We start from the raw sequence: 26,238 nt of genomic DNA, 5'->3' as shown, positions 1-26,238 counted from the left end.
ATCCTGCTCTTTGCCTCCCCCACCGCCCCCCAGTGCTCATTGCGAGGGTTTGCACATAGGGGTTATGTGTATGTGTGTATGAAACACACAGGAGGGAAGGAGCCAGCCTGCAGTGAGCAGTGGGATATGTGCCCAGATGGGGAAACTGAGGCTCAGAGAGGTTCAATGACTTCAGAACCTGGCGTTTATGGAGTGGGGACAGGGCTTGCCACCAGAAGTCCGGTGATGACCTGAGAGGGAGCCACGCGGGGTGGGTGACAGACAGCCAAGACCCAATGATGGCCACAATGAGAGCCCTCGTGGGTGTCCTGGGCTGGGACTGAGGGCTGGAGTTCCTGGACAACTTTAGGCCCCAGTGATGTATAGTTTATGTCATAAGATTACTTTTTAAAGTTACAAGTGCAATGTATTGGCATTAAAGAGAGTATGTACAAGAGAAGAAAGAGAAATCCCTTCATTCCAGAACCTTGGCTTTTAGCGCGGTGTCTTGCCTTTTTCATAAACATGCTTTCTACGGAGTTGTAATCCTTGTGAGCGTATAATTTTGTGTCCTGGTTTTGTCACTCAGCCACCTCTCAGGAGCGTTTTTAGATTGGATGGCATCTCAGTACAGCCCTGTCCCTTATTGGTTGTGTGGCTTCATACCTGGTTACCTGGAAAAGGGTTGCAATGACACCTATTCTCCACAGATGTCATGAGTGTGATGTGAACTCGTGTATATAAAGTACTCATTTGACAGAGTGTTCAGCACAGAGAAAATTCTCACAAAATAGTCCTCCCTGCTACATAGCTTCATACTTATCCATTATTGGAGGATTACTTTCCTTTTCTAAAGGAATTATCTGTTCATGATATGAAATTTTGTCAAAATATAGAAAACAAGGAAGAGTAGGCTTCTTCTAAAATGCAGTCACTTTTAACATTTTGCAATATTTCCTTCTGGTCTTTGTCTCGTGCATTTGAGTTTTATTTAATTGATACCATAAAATACATACGATTTTGTATTATTTTCACATCACTTTTTAATGAAAAGCATGTTCCCAAGTTATTGTAGTATCTTCACAAATAGTTTTAAAGGCTGCATATGCTTTCAACAAATGGAACACTTTTTTTTTTTTGTGAGGAAGATTGGCTCTGAGCTAACATCTGTTGCCAATCCTCCTCTTTTTAAAAGATTAGCCCTAAGCTAACATCCGTGCCCATCTTCCTCTATTTTGTATGTGGGACGCTGCCACACATGGCTTGATGAGCGGTGCGTGGATCCGCGCCTGGAATTCGGACCCACAAACCCCGGGCTGCCGATCCACTCTGTCACGAGGCCGGCCCCAACAAATGGAGCATTTATGACCACTCACCTATTTGCGTGTTTTAGATCATTAGCAATATATCAAGATTGCTAATATATAGCAATATATCAAGAGTATGGATAAGTACCCTTGGGGTGTTTTTGGATCTAAAGCCACTCCCATAGTTTGGATAGGTGCCCGGTGCCCAAAGGGGAAGTATTGGTGGAGGCTCTTTGAGTGAGCCTGTAGGCATTGGGAGCCTGCAAGACCACCCTAAGGAGTTGACTCCATCCTCGAGGCTCTTGGGAGTCACCCAAGGGCTTTAAAGGGAGCCTGACACAATGGGATTTCTTTTTAGGAGAGAACTCGCTGGCTGTGTGAAGCCTGGATGGGAGGGTCCCAAGCATTTGGGTGGCTGTGTGATTCCCAAGAGAGACTGGGAGAATCTCTTGTTTAACCACCCCGCCCCCTGCCGTGTTTGGAGGCCGAGGGGGCAGCAGGGAGAACCGTGGGCATCTGAGTTTTCATCCTGCTGATGCTGGTGGATGTGCGAGGCAAGCCTCCTCGCGTGGGCAGCAGCTGGCGTTTGGTGTTTGAGAGTGTGGCGGGGTCTTCCTCTTCCTGCACTGTCTCCGCCCCCAAGGCCTTGCTCCCTGGGGTTGCTTCCCCTGCTCTCCTCTCCATCTCTCAGCCTTGTCTGAGGCATCACATGAGCCCAGGGCTCTCAACCGAAAGAACCGCATTGTCAAAGTTGTTCAAAAGCCTACCGTCTGCAGCAGATGGCCTGCTGACATTCCCAGGCTGTGTTTTGAAACTGCATCTGCTTTCCCACGTTTCTGCCGTCACATAAAGCATTATTAATAAATGTTTGCTTCAAAACTGGTGCAGTGGGTTGCAGTGTTGGGAGGTGCATCTTTTTATTAATTGGTCTGTGTCCCAAAAAGGCATAAGTGTGTGGGCAAAAGGGGCACCCTCGTGGTGACTGGATGACTTCGAAAGGCGAGCCCTGAGTGCAGCACCCTAGAAACGGCTGCTGGCGCCTCCCCCGCCCCGTTCCTCCTCTGCGCCCGGTAACGGCTATAGCTGCGGGAGCATCTTCCTTTGTTATTGTCAAGTGGCTTTTGAATAATCCTGGGCTTCTGGAACCAACTGCTTCATCTGGGGTTTGACCCAGTGTTTTTAATGATGTGAATCAAGTGGACTTGGCCAGAAGACCTTGGGTTTCTATCTTTTATTTTTTTGCCTACAAGTGGGGTCCTCTGGGGTACGTGTCTCCCTGACTTTCCGACGTAATTCATTCCCTTCAGTCCCAATCAGTTCAGTTCAGCCAACAGCTGTAGAGCACACAGTGTATTCCTGGCCTGTGGCTTGGCTTTGGGGATACACAGATCAACAAAATGAATTCTCGGCTCTTAAGGGGCCCACAGTCCACGTGGGAAATGGGATGGCTAATTTAGCAGTGCTGATCCCTGTTCTACCATCCCTCCTGAAGTAGTCTAGGGCAAATGATTTTGCCTCTCCTGACCTTTGTTTCCTCATCTGTTGAATGGGCACGAGAGCACAGGGTCACTGAGGGCATCAGTGAGATGGTGCATGTGAGAGCTGCCAGCCGGGCCAGGGTGGCTTCTCGGTCCCTGGAGGGAGGCAGCATTTCTTGGGGCCCCAGGCACGAGCTGCCGGGTGTGGGCCGTGCAGATGGAAGTGAGTGCAGCATCGTCCCCATACTGACCCCTCTCTCTCTCTCTTTTCAGCCTGTGACCTCATGACCCAGGGGATTTTGGCCTTGGTCACGTCCACTGGCTGCGCGTCCGCCAACGCCCTGCAGTCCCTCACAGACGCCATGCACATCCCACACCTCTTTGTCCAGCGCAACCCAGGGGGGTCACCACGCACCGCCTGCCACCTGAACCCTAGCCCTGACGGTGAGGCCTACACACTGGCCTCCAGACCGCCCGTGCGCCTCAACGATGTCATGCTCAGGCTGGTGACAGAGCTGCGCTGGCAGAAGTTCGTCATGTTCTACGACAGCGAGTATGGTGAGTTGGGGGTGGGGCGGGGCAGAGGCTGCTCTGGGGATCTGGTGGAGGCGTGGGCGGGCGCTGGGGCACCTGAGAGCTGGGCTTTTGCCCATGCTGGTCGAGCACTTTAGAGCGGGCTGGGTGTGGACGGCGGTTGGTAGTCTGAGCTGAGTGGGTCTCAGAGTGGTGGGACCCAACCTTGAGCTTCAGGAGTCGGGGAAGAGCTGCGAAAACAGATCTGTAGACAGGCACTAAAGTTGCCTAGCAACAACACCTTATCATGACAGCTGAATTTTGAATCATCTTAGAGTTTTCAATAAAATATTAATAAACTGCTGGCAGGGATCTGAAGGGCTGCACCAGGCCGCGGTGGTGGAGGCCAGCCAGCATGGGTCCTCCTGGAAACCTCTTCTCCAAAGATTGCCCCTCACACTGGATGATCGCCCGGCCTTCCCAACTCCTTGCCTCCCTCTGTCCTGATCTGCCCTCAGTTTCAGAGTCTCAGGCTGGGGCAAAGGTTAGAGGGAGGGACACCCTGAGTGTCATGTGGGTCTGGGGACACTGGGTATGGCCAGATATGGCTTCTTTGAAGACCTTTCATATGAAAAAAATCATAATTTGCTTGTTAAGAAACCAGAAAAATGGGCTATGTAGAAATAGCTTTAGGTTTTCTTATGGCTGCTCTGTAAAATAGACCAGCCCCAGTCCCAAGATAAGATGGTTTCCATGTTATGTGTTTTTTTTAAAAACTTTTTATTTTGAAATAATTGAGATTCACATGCAATTATGAGAAATAACACAGAGAGATCCCTTGCGCCATTTACTCAGGTTCCCCAATGGTAATACCTAGCGTAACTGTCATACAGTATCACAGCAGGATTTGACACTGGCACAATCTGTAGGCCTTGCTCATATTCACCAGTTTACGTGCACTTGGGTGTATGTATTCGCTTCTGTGCAGTTATATCCCGTGTAGGTTCACGTGACCACCACAGTCAGGGTGCAGAGCAGTTCCCTCACGAGGATCCCCGTGCTACCCTTTTACAGCCACAGCCACCCACATTACATGTCCGTAAAGGGTGTGGGGGCCTGGTGAGGGTCTGTAGCCCCGTAGCTGGGGCCAGGATAGAAAGAGATGGGCCCTCGAAAGTCCTGCTTTTGTCTCTTGGTGAAATAATTCTTTTGCCAAGAATGTAACTAAGAAGAGAAACCAGCATATGTTTGCATTTGCCTAAATACTCTGCTTCTATAAGACCGGAATGTCGTCCTCAGCTCTTGAGCAAATATGCTGTTTGGAGTCTTCCAGGAGGAAATGAAAGAGCAAACAGTCACTGTGCTGAAATAAAGATGAGGTGGGATGTGGACGAGGGCGGCCCCAGGCTCTGGGCGCTTGACGTGGACTCTGTCCAGGACGTGGACTCTGTCCAGGACCTGGCCTCTCCCTCCCACCCCTCCTCAATCCCTGGCCCTGGGGAGGAGTTGGAGACTGTCACAGCCCTGAGTAGCCCACACGACATCTCCCAGGGGCCCACCCTTCCCCTGAGAACACTTTGTGCTCAACACTTTGTGGCTCAACCCTGACGTCAGGTCTGCTCTGAGGCTGGGCCCTGTGGGGAGATGTGGACACTGCCAGGGCTGGAGGATGCTGTGGTCCAGTGTCCGCAGGCCGTTCTCACCTCACTTCTCCTGGCACCTTTGCTCCCCTTCTGCCTGGCCTATAGAAACGCTTCAGCCCCTGGTTGTCCCTGAGGCCTCAAGGTAGCTTTGGTGGGAACCTCAGCCACAGGAGGCCGGTATCAGCTCTCCAGCCTCGCACCCCATCTGGGGTCCTGTAATTCTTACAGACTGAGTGACACCTGATGGCACTTGCTCAAACTCTGTGTTTTCTTCTTATTACAGCCCTTAGCTCCACTCAGCTCAAGAATCAAGTCCTCGAGGAAGGATGCCCTGATCCCCACCTGTCTGCAGACTCCTCCCTTTTCCATGAAGCTGGCTCCTTGGTTACATGCTCTCACAGACACACATTTCCTTCCCTTGGTCTGCTCTCAGCTTGTCCTGACACACTCAGGAGGGCTAATCCTTGAGGAACCCTACACTCCCACCCAGGTTGTGAGCTCCAATAGAGCAGGCCATGTGCTATTCACTGCTTTGTCCCTGCTGCTTAGCATGGTGCCTGGCACAGGATAGGCCCTAAGAAATTGTCACTGTGAATGAACCAACTCATTTGTGAGGACATGGAGTTTTCAAACAATTTTCGCACAAGACAAGGAGAAGCAGGGAGAAAGACAAGTCACTGCATAGTTTGACCTCTGAGGTAGGGGAGGTGGACTAGGAGACAGATGTTTCATTCTGCAGACACTCTCCTGCCCCTCTCCTCCCCTCTCCTCCACCACCAGAACCTCCAATCAAACCAAACGGTGAGCCTTCTTTTCTTTCTTTTCTTTTTAGAGGAAGATCAGCCCTGAGCTAACGTCTGCCAATCCTCCTCTTTTTGCTGAGGAAGACTGGCCCTGGGCTAACATCTGTGCCGGTCTTCCTCCACTTTATATGGGACGCCACCACAGCATGGCCTAACAAGCAGTGCATTGGTGCATGCCTGGGATCCGAACCTGGGCTGCCAGCGGTGGAGCGCGTGCACTTAACCGCTACGCTACGGGGCCGGCCCCTGAGCCTTATTTTCTGACGTGGACTCCTTTGCTCCCTTTGGTGGGGTTGAAATTAGTTTTCAACCAGATTGGCCTTTATCAGCAATTTCATAAAGATGCTGGGTGACCAATAGCTTTCCTCTGGCGGACCGCTGCAGGCAACTGGTTGAGCCTTGAATGCTGTGTTGGGGAGGATTCTGAGGCTGTATGTGGGCTCAGCAATAGAAAGTGTGACGATTGCTCTGTGAGGCTTCCATGGTGCAGGGGAGAGTCTGATCTGGAAGATGGGGCGAATCGAGCACCTCAGAGCTGCCATACATTTGACTGTCGCTGTCCAGGGTGCTGACCCGTGTGGCTTGAGGCTTTTTGGAGGCCAGAGCTCTTTTGTTGGATTCTGTGCAGACCTTCCTGCTTTTGCCCACCTTGGTTATCGGCCCCCTGATTTGATAATCCTGCTGCTTGTCCTGGCCAGGCCCTTCATGCACAGCCCACTCTCTGGCCCATTTTCTTTTTTTTTTTTTTGTGAGGAAGACCAGCCCTGAGCTAACATCTATTGCCAATCCTCCTTTTTTTTTTTTTTCCTTTTTCTCACCGAGGCCCCAGTAGAGAGTTGTATGTCATAGTTGCACATCCTTCTAGTTGCTGTATGTGGGATGCCGCCTCAGCATGGCCAGACAAGCAGTGAGTCGGTGTGCGCCCGGGATCTGAACCCGGGCCGCCAGTAGCGGAACGCACGCACTTAACCTCTAAGCCATGGGGCCGGCCCTCTGGCCCGTTTTCCAACATGCCTTGTGTTAGACAAGCTGAGGTGGTGGGAGCCCACGTGCTGTTTGATGCAGCACATCCGGCCCCAAGAGTGCGGGGTGTGGGCGCTCCCTCCGCGTGGCTGGCGTCGGCCTGTCCGAGGGCCGTTGGTGGATTTACGTTGTTCACACGCCCAAGACAAATGGTGCCTCCACAACTCTATGGGGCCCTTCCTCCACCCCACCTCTGCAGCACTGGCTGCAGTTGAGCCCAATTAAAAAGCAAATTGAGTGTAAACACTGTTTCGTTCCTTCCAAAGTCAAACAGAAGTGGTTTGGGATATAGGGACTTTTTTTGATGCCAGTCTGCAAGTATCTTTACATATATTATTTCATTTCAGCCATTTAATAACTCTCTGAGGTGGGATTATTGCTGCATTTTACAGATGAGGAACATGATGCTCAGAGAGATTCTTTTTGAATTTAATGCCCATGCATTTAGCGAAGGCACCATCCTATTTCTGTAATCTGAGCCTTGCTAGGCTCCAGCTCCCTTCTCCTGTCTCCAGCCAGGCAATTCTTGCCATTCTTGATGCCAAGAATGAGGGAGAGATGGTCTGGAATGGACTTGGCATGCCCCAGGCTGGTGTGATCAGTCACTTCAGTGAATGTCATGCGTAAGGTCCCACCCTTGCTGGGTGAGGCCTGATCTGTCCTCGCTTGCCCCTCAGCCTCCCTTTGAACCCAAGAAAGACCTGCCCTGGGTGGAGCCTGAGGACCGGGCATTTGAGTCAAGAGTCAAGGGCCAGAAAAGCAAAAGTATTGGGTCCTAAGACAGAACTTGGCAGAGGGGCAAGAGAGGAGTTTGTATGTATATGGTTTACAAAATGCAAGATGTGCCATTTGGTAAAATTCCATCGAAAATACTTGTATGCTTGTTGTGACAGCGAGAGGAAAAATAAAAGGGAAGCTGACATTTGGGAGAGAAAATCTGTAACATTAAAATACCAAAAGTTTGGATGGAACAGAACAGAGAACTTTCTGACTTGCTGCTTAAAATTCTGGGATATTCATTTGTGTTGGGGGGGTGGGTGCTAGAAGCTGCAGCCACAATTTCTGCCTAGTGAATACGTTTGGATGAGGGGTGTAGTTATGATGGAATCTTAGAAATCACTGACTCATTCATTCAACAAATATCCACTGAGTCCCTACCGTATGCAATTATGTTGCTAGGTGCTCATTTTAGATGAAGGAACAGATGGGTGGAGGAACTTGGCCGAAGTTCCTCAGGGATAGGATGGGAGTCAGGACCCCAGGGCTGTTTCCTCTGTAGCGTCTCTGGGGTGTGGTAGTCCCTTCTTGGCCTCTGGGCCAGCTTGCAGGCCTGGTGTGTTGGGAGCTGGGATTCCACAGAAACAAAAGCTCAAGGCTCTGCATGAGTGGCCATTATCTATTTGTGTTAGTTTTTAAATTATTTTAAAAAATTTAAAATTTACACGTTTGCAATGTATATGTCAAGTTAAAAGAATGATAACAAATTGAACTCCCATGAACACATACCAGCTGAAAAAATGTAAAGGAGTGCTTGTGTGTCCCACTCCTGTCCTGTCCTCCCCTATCGAGGAGATGTCACCACTCTCCTGATTGTGGGCTAACAAGTTCCTTGCTTTTCTTTATAGTTTATCGTACAAGGGTGGATCCTAACATACATATGGTTTAGTTTGGTCTCTTTGTGAGTCTTAAATATGTGGAATAACATTTCTGTACACTTTTGTGATTGCTTTTTTTCACTCAACATAAGATTTTTGAGATCCATTCATTTGATGCAGTGGGTGCCTCCAATCATTTTTATTGCTGTGTAGTATCACCTGATTCATTATCCATTTTGTTGTTATGGGCATTTGGGTTGTTTCCAGGTTTTTGCTTTTACAAATAATGCTGATAAGAGCATTCTTGTGTTTGTCTTGAGGGGTTCCAGTGCAAGAGATTTTTAAGGGTCTGTCCTGAGGAGTGGAATTGCTAGACCATTGGGTCTATGCGTGTTTCACTGTATTAGGTCATTCCAAATTGTTTTGCAGAGCATTCCTATCTATTTACGCTGCCATCTGCAGCGTACTAGAGTTCTCCAAGCTCCTCAACCTCATCAACACTGGTATTGTTTTTACTTTGAAGATTTTTGTGTGAAATGGTATCTTACTGTGATTTTAGTTTATGTTTTCCTGATAACAGAAGAGGTTGAGCATCTTTTCTTATCTTTATGGGCTATTTTTTCTTCTCTTCTGTGAAATGCCTGTTTATAGTTTTTAATTTTTTGCCCATCTTTTAAGTCTCTCTCTCTCTGTTTTTTTTGGCTGAGAAAGATTCGCCCTGAGCTAACATCTGTTGCCCGTCTTCCTCCATTTTTTTTCGTCCCGAAAGCCTCAGTACATAGTTGTATATTCTAGTTGTAGGTCCTTTAGTACTTCTCTGTGAGCTGCCACCACAGCATGGCTACTGGCAGACGAGTGGTGTGGTTCTGTGCCCGGGATCCAAACCTGGGCTGTCAAAGTGGAGTGTACCGACCTTTAGCTGCTAGGCCGTCAGGGCTGGCTCTTTGTGCCCATTTTTTACATTAAGCCTTTTCTTTTGTAAGTTAGATGTGGCAGATGTCTTCTTTCAGTTAGTTGTCTTAATGCACAGACGTTCTATCTTGTGTTGTTGTCAAGTTTATTCATCTTTTATGTGGGTAGCTCTTTCTCCTGTCTCCTTCAAGAAGTCCTTCCCTATCCACACGTCACAAAGGTCTTCTCCTGCTGAAACCTCGCTCTGCACTGAGAGCAGATATTGTCCTCCTGGCTGGATGTCCACAGCTGGGTCATGATGCTAGACCACCTCTCCCTGCAGCTATGGCCTGACACTGCTCTGCTCTGCTGTGGCCTGGGGGCCAACCTTGTTCTTGGTGGTGATTACACAGCTAGGTGGTTAGGGAGAGCTTTCTGGAGGAGGTGACATGCAAGCAAAGACCTAATGAACTGGTAGGAGTTAGGCAGGTAAAGGGCTCTGAGGGGAGAAGGGTAGGAAGAGTGTTCCAGGCAGATAGAAGAGCATGCTGGGAGGACTGGGGGCAGTAAAGAGGGGGAAAGATCGTAGGGCTGGATTGTGGACAGGGGCCATGGGTGGGGCTGGAGCTGTGGCCGGGGAGGCCTTGGAGGCCTCCCTGATGAGCTCAGAATCCCAGAAATCCCTGGGACCCATACCTTGCTACCTTAGATGGTACCTTTGGGCCCTATTCCTAATGCCCAGTCCAGAGACCTACGGGCAGACACAGGACTTGGGGGTCTTCATCTCCAGAGCCTGTGTCCAGACTCATTGGCTGCATAGGAAAGGGAAGAAACTAACGCACAGAGAAGAACCATGGTCTGACTGAGGACAAACCTCAGGCTCAGAGTCCCAGCCAGAGGCAAGGCCTGAACCTCCCAGGTGACCCCGACGACCCAGGTGTCAGTGAGTAACGGCTCACCTCTCTCCAGCCCTCCCTCTGTGCTGGGCACTGTGCAAGCACTTTAGCTGCACCAGCTCACATCATCCTCACAGCAACCCTATCCCCATTTTACAGATGAGGAAACTGAGGCTCAGGGAAGTAACCACACTTGCTCTAGGTCATATTGCTGGCGAGTGGGGTCTGGCCAGGTCTGATTCCCAAAGCCGGTATCACAGCTCTGCTCACAGCCTCTCCGTCCTTGTGGCAAAGGCGTGAGGAGAAAATGCCACAGGTAGACTCTTTTTGTAATGCACAAGGATTTATTGAAGCATTGTTGGGAACAGCAGAAATTGCCAACAGCTTAAATGTCCACCTGTAGCAAATTGGTTAAGTGTATTATGGTATATACATGTAATGGACGCCTCTGGTTCTTTCTGTACTAGGAGGCGTGGTACTGTTAGCTGACAATAGCAAAGCGAAAATGGTGGTGTGGAGTGTCACTGCGCAAAAGCAAGCTCCTGAGTGTGTGTATGTGAGTACACACGGCGTCACTATAGGAAGTGCTGTGTTAGGGAGGGAAACACAGTGACTCGGGAGAGAGATGGGAGATATGTTTTTCACTGCACATTTTTTTGTACCTTTTAAGTTTTGTATCAAGTGCAAAAAAAATAAGTAAATAAAAAAGAAAGTGTGGGTTGCCTCCCCTGCCTTCTACTTACTGCCTGTGGTGACTTCTCTGAGCTTCAGCTTCCTTGTCTGTGGACCAGGGGTGGCAGTTTATCAACTACAAGGGTAAGGCATCCAGCAGAGTGCCTGGCATGGGGCAAATGGTCTGTATGATAATAACAAACCACGCGTGGGAACCAGGAGTGACAGTGGTCAGCATTCTTCCCTCCCGGGGCTGGGTGTGGGCACAGGGCCTTGGTAGAGTCTTGGCACAAGGGGTGTGGCTCTTTGCCCCTCTACCCTGGCTCAGGATTACTCTTAAGTATAGTGATTAGGGGCATGGGCTCGGGAGCAGTCTGCCTGGGTTGAATCCTGACATTAGGCAAGTCACTCAACCTCTTGGTGCAACAGTTTCTTCATTTGTAAAATAGGGGATAAGATAATCATCCCTGCCTCATGTGGTAGATATGTGGATTCAATGAGTTAATACATGCAAAGGGCTTAGCCCAGAGCCCGGCACATGCTGAATGCTCAGGAAGACTTATTTACTCAGGAACTGTGCCCAGCGGCCGCCCGTTGAGGCCCATTCTCTCTTGGCCTCTGAGCGGGTGCATCTTTGCTGTGGCTTGCTCTGTGGCCCACCACATCTTGGTTGTGTTCTTGGTACTTGGGGAAACAGAGAGAGCTTGGGGGTCAGCTCTCTCACCTGCGGGGGACACGCCAGGCCCACCCGGCGGTGGGGCTGAGCTGTAGGGCCTCCCTGCAGTCTCCCTGCACGTTCACCCATCGCACCTTCTGGGCTGGACAGCCTGATGGGTTCCCATAGCAAATATCCATCAGCTGTTGGACCTCATCCCCGAGTCTCTCTGCAGTGCAACTCCCCAGAAGAAAGAGAATTATGAGGACAAATGCTATTTTAATCAGTGCTCTGTGCCGACGTCTCCTTTCCGGCCCCTGGCAAAGCAGAGCAGACACATGAACCGCAGTGGCGAGCCATCTCATTAATAACACACATCGTATCATTATGGCATTAGTTTAAATTGAAGTAACAAATACTTTTTCCAGACGAAATGAGTAAGTAATTTTAATTGCTAGGAAACCTACCAAGAAGTTCGACAATAACTTTACCAGGACGAGTGTTTTGGGTTTTGTTCTTCGATCTAATTACAAAGCAGCTATACTTGGGGGCACGTTAATTGTAGCCTTTGCTGGAAGATTAAAGTTCATTAACTCTGAAGTTCCCTTGCCCTCCGTCAGATTGCAGAGCGCGTCTGGGGACGTGAGGAGATGCCTGATGCAGCGTGGACGGAGGATGGGAAGGCAAGACTGTGTGGCCCCACACGTGCCCCGTTGTGCATCGGGGGCTGCAGGAGTCCCTGCAGCAAGAATTTGGCCGGACCTTCTGTGCTTCCCCCTTCCCATGCCACGCCGCAGTCCCCCTTGGGGGACAGATGTGGCCACCATGGCCATCCCCTCCTTCTGACCTCGCTTCCCCAGATCTCGGCCCGGCACACGAGAGGGAACAGGTTTTGTTGTTAAATACCAGAATCCCCGGAAAGACGCCAGCAAGATGTGGCCCCAACATCTGGGAGGACCATTGGCCCAATTGGGACCCTTCCACCCTCTCAGTGAAATGGAATATCACGTCCTCTTTATGTTTCCCTTGCACCGTCTCCTCCCCTCCTGTCGGGGAGAGCACGGCTCTTTCCTAATAGCATGCAACAGTGCAGGAGAGTGCCTTCGCTTTTTGAAATGAACTGTATTGAGGCACAATTGGCATGTAATAAAATACACTCATTACGCATGTGCTGTTTGATGGGTTTGACAAATATATGCACCAGCATAACCATCCCAGTCGAGGTGCAGGACGTTGCCACGTATAGAAATGTCTTTGTTTTGAAGAGAGAAAATGGTAGGTCACTTGGCCCTGACCCCAAGCACTTCAGCACTGGTCAGGTGGCCACAGACCCCATGCCTGGAGCCCACATGCAGCATCCCCGTAGCTGCCTCTCTGCTCCTAGGAGGGTTCTCGGGACCTGGAGTGTCGGTGTGGCTGGCCAGGAGAGAGGGAGCAGGACGGGAGGTGTGGAAGGCAGGGGGAGTGGGGGGAGCCAGGGAAGCCCTTTGGCAGCTGAGGCTGGCACTCGGGCTGAAGCCATCTCCAGCTGGGAAGAGAGCACTGACCGTCTGCTCCCTGGCCAGGGATGGCTCCTCATCCCTTGCCAAGCCACGCCCGGCACTTCCTTGGGAGGTGGCATTCGGGTGGTTATGAACACAGGCTTCAGTGTCAGAAAGAACTGGATTCAAGTCCCTGCTCCACTGCTTACTGAATCCTGGGGGAGCCACGTACCCTTCAGAGCCTTGGTGTCCTGGTCTGTAAGATGGGTTCACAGCACTGCCCTCCTAGGCGGCTGGTGGGGCCCGGCCTTCAGCACGTGCTCAGCACACAGTAGCAAGGTGAGAGCCTTATACTTTAAAAGTTTTCCTTTTGAAAAGGGATCTTAGCTGAAGCCACTTGGCTCTGAAGAAGCCTTTTTGGAGGCCTGGGAAGTGGGTTTCTCTTGCCGGTTGCTCAGCATTGACTTGGCAGGGTAGGGGCTATGGCAGGGGCCTGTGGGAGGGAGGCCATGGATCTTACTTGGCTTGTGTCCAGATAGCATCTCTGAAACAGCTTTATAGACATCCTTCCCCTTGGGAGTCTCGGGAGGCAGGAGGCTCTGGGAGCACCTAAGATGATTCCCTGTGAAGTGTCCTGTGGTATCCTCAGGTGTTAATCTGCAGGTCCACGGTGGCCACTGGCACTTCCCACTCTGCACTGGAGTAACAGCCACTGTCCTTACAGTGGGCTTCCACGCCCTGCCCACCGTCGCCTCCTCTCTTCCTTCCACCCTGTCCGCTCCCTGCAGCTCCTTGCTGCTCCATGAGTGTGCTAGGCACAGTCCAGCCTTAGAACCTTTGTGCTGGCTGTTCCCTCTGCCTGGCACACTCTTCCCGCAGATGTCTGCAGGCTGCTTCCTCACCTGCAGGGCTTTGCTTCCATTCCATCTGCCCCAAGAGTTCCCTCACCAACTCACTCAAAAGTGGAGCTTCTTTTCCTCTTGGCACCGCTTTCCCCCTTCTCTGCCTTATTTTTTTCATTGAATTTATTGCCATTTATTTTTTTGATGTTCGCCTTCTCCCAACTAGAGTGTGAGTTGCACACAGGCAGGGGTTTTGTCTGTTTTGTTGGATGATGCTGCAAACCCAGCATGTAGACAGCACCTGGAGCAGAGGAGATGCTCAATAAATATCCTTTCTGTATTTTGGGGTGTTTTGTTGCCCATTTATTCTTCCAGGAAGCATTGGTTTCTTTATTTGAGATTTCTAATTACAACAGAAATATGTGATTACTGTGGAGTCCAAAGATGTGTGAAGGCAAAGCTGTGCCTCCTCCACTCCCACCAGTGAACCAGCGTGTTCAGCCTGCTGAGTTTCTGTCCACACCTTCCTCTTGGGCAAGTGTGTGGGGAGTGCCTGTGGGTCCAGGGGCTGGGGCTGGATGAGAGTTTAAATAGGTTTGTCTCCTGAGAAAGTCCACAGTTTCATGGGAGGAATGAACACAAACTAAATGTTTCTATCACAGTTTGATGGCAGTAGTGGCTGCCGAGGTTTTGTGGGTGAGCCTGTTGGAGGACTTGTGTTCCATTCTTGCCTCTGCCTTTTTCTAACTTATCTTTGGGCATGTTGACAAATCTTTCTCATCCTTAGTTTTCTCATTTTGGTACTGAGGATAATAAAAATGCCTAGCTCAAAGGGTTCTTGGGTTGTTTAAACACAGTGGTATGATGGATCTGAGAGCGATTGTGCTCCCTGTGGCCCCGACTGTTCTCATTTTTCTTGCTCCTCCTCAGTACCCTGGACAGCGCCGGGGGGGGGGAGGGTGGGATGGTGGTGTGCTGGTGTATGATGGAGCCCAGCGCTGAGTCCTGAAGCCTACAGCCCTGACTCTGCCCAGGGAGGCAGTGGATTTTGAATTACAGCTGGGAGCAAGGAGGGCTTCATCAGGTAGAGGAAGGAGGGAGGAGATTCCTGGTAGAGGAAACCTGTGTGTAAAACATGAGAATGTGAAATAGCATCGTGTGTTCGAGAGGGAGGAGGGTTTGGAGGGCCAGCAGGTCACGCTGAGTGAGAGCTGGGAAGTGATGGAAGGCATCGGTGGGAAGGGTGGGTGGGGGCTGCGTCACACAGACTCACGTGGTCGGACAGGTGCATCTGAGTGGTTGATTCATCCTGTCCACTGTAGGATTTTTCCTCTTCTGGTGCGAGGTGTGTGCTCTGCCACTGATGCTTGTCCTTCTGTGGGAACTCTGCTGTCCAGTGGGATGCTCAGGAACAGAAGCCTGTTCTCCTTGGTTGTATCACCCTGGGATGTGACGAGGATGAAATTGCTGGTACATCGTGCGGCCAGGTCCCCATTGTAAGAAGGCTGGTGCTTTTGATTTAGGGGCAGCTGCCCACCCCATGTTGCCCCCTGAAGGCTCTGGGAGTGGGGACAAGGCCCCTTGGAACCAGAAGACACGGGCCATGCCTGACATGGCCATTTTTCCTGTGGATAGCATTGTGTCTCCTCTCCAGGCCTCTGTGTATCCAGTTTCTTGCCACCTGACACGGTGCCTGTGAGGGCTTGCCTGCTGCCACCCCTGTCCAGGGTGGAAGCCTCTGCGTGGGCCTGGCACGCTGTCTTTTGATTTGGGGTTTAATTGTTTTGGGTTGCTTCCTCTGCCTGTTTGCTTCTTTGTTTATTTTCTGCACACATCCAGTGAGGGTACGCAGAGGCTTCTAATGAGGCTTAGAGAGACGATGAGGTTAAGAAATCTGAAGTCAGAAAATCAAGACAATGCCATGGTGGCTGTGCTGGCGAGGAGGGTGGCAGGGACCCTGTGATCACGCTGTCCTGGCAGCCAGAGTGAACAGGGAGGAAGCTGCGGCTTACAGGGCCTCCGTCCTTGGGAAGGAAGAAGCAGGGTGCCTCTCTCCTCAGAGGGACCAGGCTTCTCCAGCGCTGCAGAGAATTCCCCCAGAAGGACGTGATCTCTGCAGGGGACACCGAGACAGGGTGGGTGGTGACTCCGGCTCAGCTTTAAAGCAAACACAGAGGTGGGTTTTGTTTGGCGGTTTCTCAGTCAAGTGCAGTTTGCTGACTGGAGTGTCACCTTCTCATGGCCTAGCGGGTCCTCAGCTGACACTCGCCATTCCCGGAGGAGGGCAGGAGTCAGACTGCCCCCATGTGAGCTTCCTTCAGGCTGGCCTTGACAGAGGCCGTGGAATCCATAGATTCCTGTTCTGGCATTCTGTGCTGCCTACTACGTGAGGCCTCCTGCAGCCAACCAGTCTAGTTCCATCGGACAGATGGCCATTGAGTTCCAGGGGCTCTGAGGCCCTGGGGAACCGGAGGTGAGCGAGGCAGGCATGTCTTTTGTACCCTTGTCCCCAGTGGGAACTGCCATATGTGGGGACGAGGGTCGTGATGGAGGCCGTGCAGTGAGGGTCACGGGAGCTGTGGCAGAGCCTGGGAAGACCTTGCGGAGTTGAGCTGAGTCCTGATGGAGTGAGGAGGGCAGAGCAGGGGGAGGGCAATGTGGGCAGCTGTGGAGGCCCAGGGGTGGTGAAAGCAGGGGTGTTCCGGAAGCTGGAGGAGATGATGCCTAGCTGGAGTCTAGAGTCGGATCAGGGGCTGGAACATGGAATGCAGGGGCTGTGTATTCTAAGGGCAATGGGGGAACATGGAAGGGTGGACTACTCTTCTCTGTTTTCTTTGTGATTTTTTTCTTTGAAATTATTTTTTATTGTATAAGTAATACATGAAACGAATATATTCTTGTTGAAAAAATGTAAACAACATGGGCATTTAAGGTGAAAAGTACAAAAGCCCTTTAGGCCCCTCCCCGCCTTCCTCTCCAGAGGTAAGTGAGGCCTCTCCTGGCGTGTCGCACGTGCGTGCAGATGTTCAGAGTCACACGCGCAGTGCTGTCAAAAGCCGAAGCGGACGACGCCTCGTGTACCAGCATTTTGTGCCGTGCTTCCTGCTTGTGCTTCAGAGCCTCCCCCGTGTCGACCCCTCGGTTCTCCCTGGTTCTCGCCGGCTGCACGACATCGCGCAGGGGCCTGGGGGCTCTGTTCACTCATTTCTGCATTTAGGCGGTTTCTAGTTACTTCGCTCTCACGAGCAGTGCTGTAACGCACACCCTGGACTGCACAGCTCCAATACATCTGCATATCTCTGCGGGAGGGTTGTAGAAAGTAGAGTTGCTGAGTTACGGGGGACTTTGTGTTTTCCAGTTGGGAAGCTAGAAAGATAGTGGTGAGGTGCCAGGTTCCAAAATAAGGCAGGCAGGAAGAGAAGTGTTTTGGAGGAGAACAGACCCTGTTCTGTTCCCTGTTTTTTCGATGGCTTGGAGGGAGATAAGTTCTTGGATGTCGTTGCTGAGGAGAAGTGTGATTCGGCAGAAAGTCAGGGACAAAATCCAAAATAAGAGAACCAGATGAAACGGAGCAGGGGTCCTCCTAGGTCAGCAGCAGCTCTTGTGAGGAACAGGTCGAGAATTGTATTAGATGCAGCTTGCTGGGGGTGGGCAGGAGATGGTCCCTGTGTGTGTCCTGCTCTGAAGGGACCACGTCTGTCTGGTGGGACTGAGCCAAGCTGACATGAGTGCAGAGAGGACCGATCTTGAGGTCTCAGGCAGAGCAGCTGATGGGCCGGGGGCTGGAGGAAGGGCTGATGTGAGCTGAGGGGCCGACCTGCTCTAAGTGGCCCCAGGACCAGGACCTGGAAGAGGAGGAAGTGGTACAGGAAATCGGGTTTAATACAGGAAGGAACTTTCCAGTTATCAGAACTGGTTTGGGCTAGAAGAGACTGCTCCTTTTCCCCAGGGAGCCCTGGGGCACTGTGGCAGGAAGGGTCCTTGTCCCTAGTCCACCTCGGGTGGGGGGGAAGCATCTTTGGGTGACAAGTCATTATTAATCAGGGGTCTCCTCTGAAGACCTCCGCATTATCTCCCTGGGCCCGGTGACTTGCTAAAGCCCCTTTGGTTGAGCTTCACTTACGGATCCTATACAGAGTGACGTGCCCTGCACTGCTTCTCGCAAAGGAAGGGAATAGAGCACGTACTGTGTGGTCACCCCGTGCCAGGCACCTTCACAGTCTTCACAGCCACTCGAAAAGGTCAGCACCCGCACTCTAGCTGGTCCAGGATGCTGAGGCTGGGAGAGGTTCAAGTCTCTGGGGTGAGTTAAGTCTCAAACCTTCCTTCTCCTGATTGCCTGCCCACTGCTCCGAGCAACAGATGAGTGTGTTCTGGGCACAGTGCCCCTGGCAAGGGGGGGGGTGGGGTAGGCGGCATCCTGAGTCCCCTGGGTCAGGAGATGCTGTAGCGGGATGAGGCCTTGAGGCCAGGAGGCATTTTCTGTCTGCTCTGCCGTCTCTTCATGCCCTCCCTGCCTCTCATCCCCTGGGCTCTCCTGACACACACACTCCGGCCCCTCCCAGCACCATTCCCTGAGGGACGGCATACACACTTAGGGCTGGAACTCCGAGGCCTGCTCCGGAGGCTGCCCCTCATCAGGTGGCCTGTCAGGATTTTGCTGCTGGAGACTTTCATGGCTCTGTGGCATTGCCACAAAGGTAGGTGTGAAGGGATGTCACCTGTTGGTTCTTGTGACATGCACTGGAGTCTGCCTGTGTGCCGGGAACTTCCCGCTTTTTTCTTTTTTTTTATCATGGTAAAATATATACAACATAAAATTTACCATTTTAGTCATTTTTAAGTGTACAGTTTAGTGGTGTTAAACAAATTCACATTGTTGATGATGTGCAACCATCATCACTATCCATCTCCGCAACTATTTTCATCTTGCCAAGTTGAAACTCTGTCCCTATTAAACACTAACTATCTGTTCCCCACACCCTCCCTCCAGTGCCTGGTAAACACCATTCTCCTTTCTGTCTCTATGAATTTGACTCCTCTAGGGACCTCATATGAGGGGAGTCATACAGTATTTGTCCTTTTGTTACTGGCTTATTTTACAGCACAATGTCTTCAGGGTTCTTCCATTTCGTTGCATGTGTCAGAATTTCCTTCCTTTTTAAGGCTGAACCATATACTATTGTGTGTATTACCATACTTTGTTAATTCACTCATCTGTCGATGGACATTTGGGTTGTTTCCATCTTTTGTCCACTTTGCTTTCTGAGGGCATTGGAAGAAAAGTGGTCTCTCAGGAGCCTCTAGGTGTGTGTGTGTAAGTGGTATGGGTTTGTGTGTGTGTGTATAGGTGGTATGGATTTGTGTGTGAGTGTGTGTATAGGTGGTATGGATTTGTGTGTGTGTGTGTAGCTGGTATGGGTTTGTGTGTGCGTGTGTAGGTGGTATGGATTTGTGTGTGAGTGTGTGTGTATGTAGCTGGTATGGGTTTGTGTGTGTGTGTGTGTGAGTGGAGGTGGTATGGATTTGTGTGTGAGTGTGTGTGAATGGAGGTGGTATGGATTTGTGTGAGTGTAGGTGGTATGGATTTGTGTGTGTGTGAGTGTAGGTGGTATGGATTTGTGTGTGTGTGTGTATAGGTGGTATGGATTTGTGTTTGAGTATGTGTGTGTAAGTGGTATGGATTTTGTGTGTGTGTGTGTATAGGTGGTATGGATTTGTGTGTGAGTGTGTGTGTGTGTAGCTGGTATGGGTTGGTGTGTGTGTGTAGGTGGTATGGATTTGTGTGTGTGTGTGTAGGTGGTATGGATTTGTATGTGTGTGTGTGGTGTTCATTTGCATGTTCTACCTTTGGGAAGACATCCATTCATCTTCAGTCTGCCACCAAAGTCACCTTCCTTAAACTCATCACCTTGCTTAGAGCCCTGCCGTGGCCCCCTCTCTCCTCAAGGGTCAAGTTCAGCTGCCTTCAGGTAGCCCACGGGGCCTTTCAAGGTCTGTCCCTCGCCTCCCTCCCGGCCTCTCCTCATCACTTGCTCCAACTCTTCATGTTCTGGCTACACAGGATGTGTCAGTTGGGGTGCAGTTAGGGAAGCACAGTAGCTCCAGGTTGTTCAGAGGAGGGTATTGGACGTGGGGGACCACTGGCAGGGTCAGCAGAAGTGAAACAGGTGAAGTAGAAGCAGCCCCGACCAACAACTGTAGGAGAGACCGGGACACCCAGGGCTTCAGGGACACGTGGAAGAGACAGTTCTGGAGCCAGGACCACCCAGCAGGAACGGGACCTCCCAGAGGGGCCCCCGGAGGGAGCCAGGAGCATGGAGGAGGCACTGAGCTGATGCTTATTGGATAAAATGGGTTAGATGTAACAGAAATGAGAAGACCAGACATCTGGAGGCTCTCTCCCTCTCTCTCTCTCTCTCTCTCTCTCTCACACACACACACACACACAGAGACACACACACAGACACACGTGGACACACATCTCAGGTGCCTGGGTAATTAAAGTCAAAGGCGCAGATGAATGCCGTCCACGGCCGGCTGTGAATCTTGCTAACAGTCACCAAGAAAGATCAATAAATTTACCCCCTTCTAAGTCGGCACAATGTTTTCCTGGAGGGCCTAGGGCAGTTCAAGGTGAAATTCTTCCTGCGACTTCCGGTGAGCCGGCCTGTGCAGAGGGGTAATCAACGTGTGTGTCAGGTGTACTCCACACCTGAGGATGGGGATGGCGCTTCAGGGGCGCCACGAGACCCGGGGACAGGGACTGGGGGAGATGCTTGGACCTCCCTCGAGCCTTGGTGACTGCCACTGCAGTCAGAGGCCCTGCCCACAAAGCCAGACCGTGGCCATGGGGCACTGTCCCAGCCTCTCTGGGACGCGCGGAGGGCACAGCACCAGCACGGTGAGGCTTTCTGGGTCCCCACCTCTGTCTGTGGTGCCCTGAGCCTGCGTGCACGGGCTCATGAGAGCCACTGCTCTTCCTAACTCCGCACTCCATGATGGCACTTTGGGAGCTAGAAATCGGCCATGTGGGAGCATTTACACCATGGAAATCAGCAAGTGCACCAGGGCTTTTTACTTTGGAGATCCAGTTTAGCACCACACCGCATGTCCCACTCCTGGTATTAGTTATCTGTTTGGGGGTGAGGGACAAGATGGTGATGCAGAGGAGAATTAAGGGCATAGTTTACGGGGCTTATGGGGCTGAATCATGGGAAGGCTTCCTGTGGGCCCCACGGCGGACCCTGAAGGGCAGGGAGGATTTGGGTAGGTGGAAACAAGGATGCTCTGGGAGGGGAACAGCCTGAGCATAGAAAAGCATCAAGGGTCTGAGACTGGGAATTGTGGGAGATAGCGTTGGATAAGTTCACAGGCTTGGAAGGGCCTGGAAAGCTGGGTTAGAAGTTTGACTTTATCCTGTAGAGCAGTGGTTGTTAGCGGGACGTCGGCTTATGTCTGGAGACGTTTTTGGTTGTCGTAACAGGAGTGGGCAGGAGTGCTGGTGGCATCCCGTGGGTAGAGGCCAGGGGTGCCGCTAAACATCCAGTCCCCCTGCTCCCAGGATAGCCCCCGACAACAAAGAATTTTCTGGCCCAAAATGGCAGTGGTGCTGAAGTTAGGAAAACCCTGCTTTTGGAGCTAATGCAGGTTCGTGATCAGGGGTATATAAAGTCATAGTTTTAGTTCAGTGTGTGGAGTAGAGTGGACGTGTGTGTGTGTGTGTGTGTGTGTGTGTGTGTGTGTGAGGGAGAGAGAGAGAGAGAGGGAGGGAGAGGGAGAGGAAGAGAGACAGGCGTTGGAAGCAGATTGGTTGAGGCAGGTGGAGTGGGGAGGTGAGCATCAGATGCTCCCTGAGGGCCCCACTGCCCGCTGGGAAGGGCTGTAGTTCATTCATCCCAGAGAACAGCATGAGAGAGAGAGAGAGAGAGAGAGAGATAGTTGAGAGGAGAGATGGCGAGTCCAGTTTGAGTCATGGATTTCCGGGGTAACAATGTTACAGAAATGACCCTTTGCACCCACTTCTCTTTTCAGAGGAGAGGAATGGAGCCTTGAAAAGCGGCAGCAGGATCCTGTGGACTTGAGACATCAGGAAATCAGAGGAAAGTGTCTTTGGCCATTAGAAAAGGAGCGTTTTAGAAATAAGGCCACCTGCTGTTTTCCTAGCGGGGGAAGAGTCAGGTGTCGGGAGAGTCCTGGGCCTGGCAGACTGCAGCTTTGCCTGTGGCCTCCGTGACCCAGACACCTAGTTCTCATGTGCTCCTCGGGGTTTCAGTCCCAGACAGGTTCAACTTTTGTCTCTGCCACTTCCTTAACTGGATCACTCTGACCCTCAGGTTCCTCCTCTGTCAAATGGAGATAACACTTGCACCTATCCTGTGGCATTGTCAGAGAATTAAATGAGATCATTGATGTACCAGGCAGGGGGAGCAATGAGTGGGTGTTATGAGTGTTTATTTTTTAACAGAGGGGGTTGGCAGTGGGGGGTGGCGGGTGGAGGTGACATGTGTCTCACAGCCCTAGGGCAGCTCTGCCAGCCTGCTGGTACCCGGGGCAGAGATACTGCTTTTAAATGCTTGTGCCCGCCCCTCCAGCTCTCTGGCACCCTCAACTAGAGGCTTCCGCGTCCCCGGGGCATGGATCTTGGCAATGGAACCTGTTACTGGGCTTAGGTGGCAGGCTCAGGGGGGTGTGACAGCTCGGTAGGGTAGGGTGCCGGCAGGCCAGGCCTGGGGGGCTGCTCTCCGGGCTGCTGCTCTCTGGGCTACAGCTCCCGCTTTCCCTCGGGGCTGGTTTGTGGGAAGTGAGCTGGTTTTCCCTGAAGGGAGCAGGGGCCTGAGCTCTGGCCAGCCTGGGGATTGGCACAACTGAGTTGTTCCAGCCACATGGGGTCCACCTGCCCTTGGCCCCACCGGGGGACCTCAGCCTGGTGCAGGTGGCGGAGTAGAGTTCAAACTCCTGCAGCTCTTCTGCTCACTGCCCTTGAATTAAATTAACTGAAGAATCAATGCCCACCTCGCTGCAGCCCAATTAGGGTGCCTGGCACAGCGGGGGTTCCTGTGAGTTCCCTTCTCTTCTCCTCCCCACGCTGAGGCCAGTGTCTGGGTCTGGCCCCAGTGTGTGGGGTCTGGAAGGTGTGGGAGGTCAGGCCCCAGTGACGTCAGCTGCAAGCTCTCCCCTCACCTAGAGCACAAAAGCAAAGGCTTTCAGTGGCCCCTAAAAGTAAGTTTTCCAGTAATGAGAATATGTATTTTCTGATTGTTAAGGTGCAAACAACACTGAAGTACACAAAGTAAAAATCAGATTTCTCCTTTGCACACCATCCTGTTGCATCCAGTTCCCTCCCCTCCCCCGGGGCACCACCAGCATTTTCTTGAGGTGTCTCGCTGGTGGGACAGCCACAGCTTCCTGGGCCCTGTGTGTGTGTTAGGTGGAGAGGGCGACACACACTCACTCTTCCATTCATTTTGTCATGTCTGTCACTTCGAGTGTGTATGTGTCACTCATCTGTGCTAGTTGAAGATCTATTCTGCTGGTGCCCACAAAGGATGGGTGGGGCGGGGCTGGGCCAAGGCCTGGAGACCCGAGGTACCCGGCCCTGCCATCATTGACCAGTGGGCCTTGGGTGGGTCTCGTCCTCTGAGACTCAGGACTTGGGGGAAGGTGGTCCCTGTGGCTCTGACGTCTCTGCCTGTGTGTCTTGTATAGCAGCTGCGAAGTAGAAGCTCCTTAGAAGATGGGTGGGGGGTGCTTCTCCTTGAATTATTCCCCCCACGTAGCTGCTATATGGAAAGGAACTGATAATGGCCAATTCTAGGTGCAAATCAGCTGCAGGCTCAGCTCAGCCTGAGCAGGCGTGTTGCCTCCTGTACTATAAATACTTCCCCGGGAACTAGGGCAGCCCCAAGAGTGGCTCCCGTGCTTCTCAGCACCTGTGCAGCTGCCAGGAGCATTACCTGTTCTGCCTGGGGCTCCCCGGCCCTCAGCTGCTCCTGGGGATCTCATTTCCTGACTCAGTTCAGGGCTGACCCCCTTGGATATGTTCGTTAATTCTCACAGCACCCTGGGAGGATGGTGTAATTAGCAGCAGCAATGGTGGGTTAGCACTCCGGCTCTGTGCAGACTGTCTGAGGTCACCCTTTCTAGCGAATGTGAGCTCGGGTAAGGTAGTCAACCTCTCTGTGCTCAGATTGCCTATAGGCTTCTACGTCATAGCCTTCTAGTGAGCTTGAGAAGAGCTGGCACCGGCGTAACACTCAGCGGCTGCACGTAGAAAGTGCGTATCAGATGTTTGGTATTATTATCAACTCTGTTTTGTTAACGATGAAATTGTCCCTCAGGGAGGTTAAGTAATGTGTCTGAGGTCACAGATCCAGCAAGTTCCAGAGCAGGTATCTCTCGCCCCAAAGACTGTACTTCTACTACAGCCCACCTGCATCTGTGTCTTCTGAGGGTTTGTTAATTGAAGGGTCAAATGCTAGGGTAAAATTTAAAAGGGACCAGGGGATGCCTTTTCTTGGCTATTCTCTGGGATGTCCACCAAGCCCCTTGGTGTCATGGAAAACCTGTCTCTGGGTTTTTGGTTTCCTCAGTTTCTACTCCTAAAGCTAACCCACAGGAACCAGGTGCCTCTGCTTGGGAGTTAGTCTCTGCACCTCAGTTTGTTTCTCTCTAAATGAATAGATCAGATCTGCTGGACTTTTGTGGCTGCGTCAATTTCTTTATCTTGTGGCTGTGGGGTACTTATGTGCCCTCGGTGTCACCCACGGAGGTGATGGAGGTGATTGCTTGTCATAGGAAGGGAAGAAGCACTTAGTAAGCAAGTAATGTGTGCTAGCATTGGGCTTCGTGTTTAAAATGTGATCTCATTGAATTGTCATAATAACTTTGTAAGGTAGGTACTTTTGGCTCCATTTTCCAGGTGGGAAAACTGAGGTTCAGACAGGTTATTTAGCCAGACTAAGATCATCTAGCCACCAAGTTACAAAGACTGATGGCTATGTGACTTCACGTTCCGTTGCCTCTTAGAAAGGCAGGACGTTCTCAAATCAGTTGCCTCAGCTTCAACCTAAGAAACGAGAAATAGAAGAGCAAATGAAATCCAAAATAAGTAGAAGAAAATAGGTAATAAAGAACGGAGTGGAAAACAAAGAAATAGAAAACAAAAAAACAGCAGAGAAAATAAATGAAACCCAAAACTGCTTCTTCGTGAAGATAAAATTGATAAACTTCTAGACAGACTGATCAGGGAAAAAAAGAGAGAAGACACAAATTACCAATGTCAGGAATGAAGGAAGTGACATCACTACAAATTCTATAGACATTAAAAGACGTATAAGGGAATATTGTGAAAAACTTTATGCCAACAAATTTGACAAGCAAGCTGAAATGGACAAAATCCTTGAAAGACACAAACTACTAAAGCACATTTGAGAAGAAATAGAAAACCTGAATAGCCCTATATCTATCAAAGAAATTGAATTTGTAGTTAAAAAACTTTGGAGAAGGAAAACTCCAGACCAAGATGGTTTCACTATTGAATTCTGTCAAATATTTAAGGAAGAAATATTATCAATTTTACACAGACTCTTCCAGAAAGTTGAAGAGAAGAGAATATTTCCCAACCCATTCTATGAGACTGGTATTATCTTGATACTGAAACTGACAAAAACATTATGAGAAAACTAAACCAATATCCTTCATAAACACAGACACATAATAAATCTCAACAAAATATTAGCAACAGCATATAAAAAGGATACTTCGTTATGACCAAGTGGGGCTTAGCCCAGTGATGCCAGCTTGGTTTAGCATTCAAAATTCAGTTGATATAGTTCACCATGACTACAGACTTAAAAAGAAAAACCATATGATAATGTTGTAAAAAAAAAAAAAAGCATTTGACAAAATCCAACATCCAACTCTCAGCAAGCTAGGGATATAAAGGAACTTCCTTAGCCTTATAAAGGGCATTTATGAACAGCCTACAACTAACATCTTACTTAATGGTGAAAGACTGAATGCTTTCCCCTTAAGATCAGAAATAAGACAGGGATGTTCACTCTCATCACATCTATTCAGCATTGTACTTGAGGTTTTAGCCAGAGCAGTTAGGCGAGAAAAAGAAATAAAAGACATCCAGGCTGGAAAGGAAAAACTAAAACTTTTTATTTACTGATGACATGATCATCTATGTGCAAAATTCAATGGGATCTACAAAAAAAGCTACTAGAATTAACAAGTGAATTTAGCAACATTGCAGTACAACAAAAATCAATATACAAAAATCTGTTGTATCTATATACTAGCAATGGACAATTGAAATCAAAATAACAAAGAATACCATTTACAAGAGCATAAAAAATGTGAAATACTTAGGGATCAGTCTGACCAAAATCAGCAAGGTCTGTATACTTACAACTGTAAAAGATTGCTGAGAGAAATTAAAGACGACCTAAAT

General features: G+C 50.4%; 1 protein-coding gene across 1 annotated transcript in view; it reads left to right on the top strand.

Moving 5' to 3' along the window:
• GRID1 (glutamate ionotropic receptor delta type subunit 1) overlaps positions 1-26,238 on the top strand; it is a 707,967-nt gene that overhangs the window by 151,216 nt on the left and 530,513 nt on the right. Inside the window, exon 3 of the mRNA XM_004432480.3 lies at positions 3,038-3,322. Within this exon, the coding sequence (XP_004432537.1) occupies positions 3,038-3,322 (285 nt within the window). The remainder of the gene's footprint in view (positions 1-3,037; positions 3,323-26,238) is intronic.

Source organism: Ceratotherium simum, chromosome 6, assembly GCF_057802395.1.
Source record: "Ceratotherium simum simum isolate JZ-2026a chromosome 6, ASM5780239v1, whole genome shotgun sequence".
NCBI lineage: Eukaryota > Metazoa > Chordata > Mammalia > Perissodactyla > Rhinocerotidae > Ceratotherium > Ceratotherium simum.
Note: the sequence above shows the minus strand (reverse complement) of the source record. Positions and strands in the feature narration are given on the sequence as shown.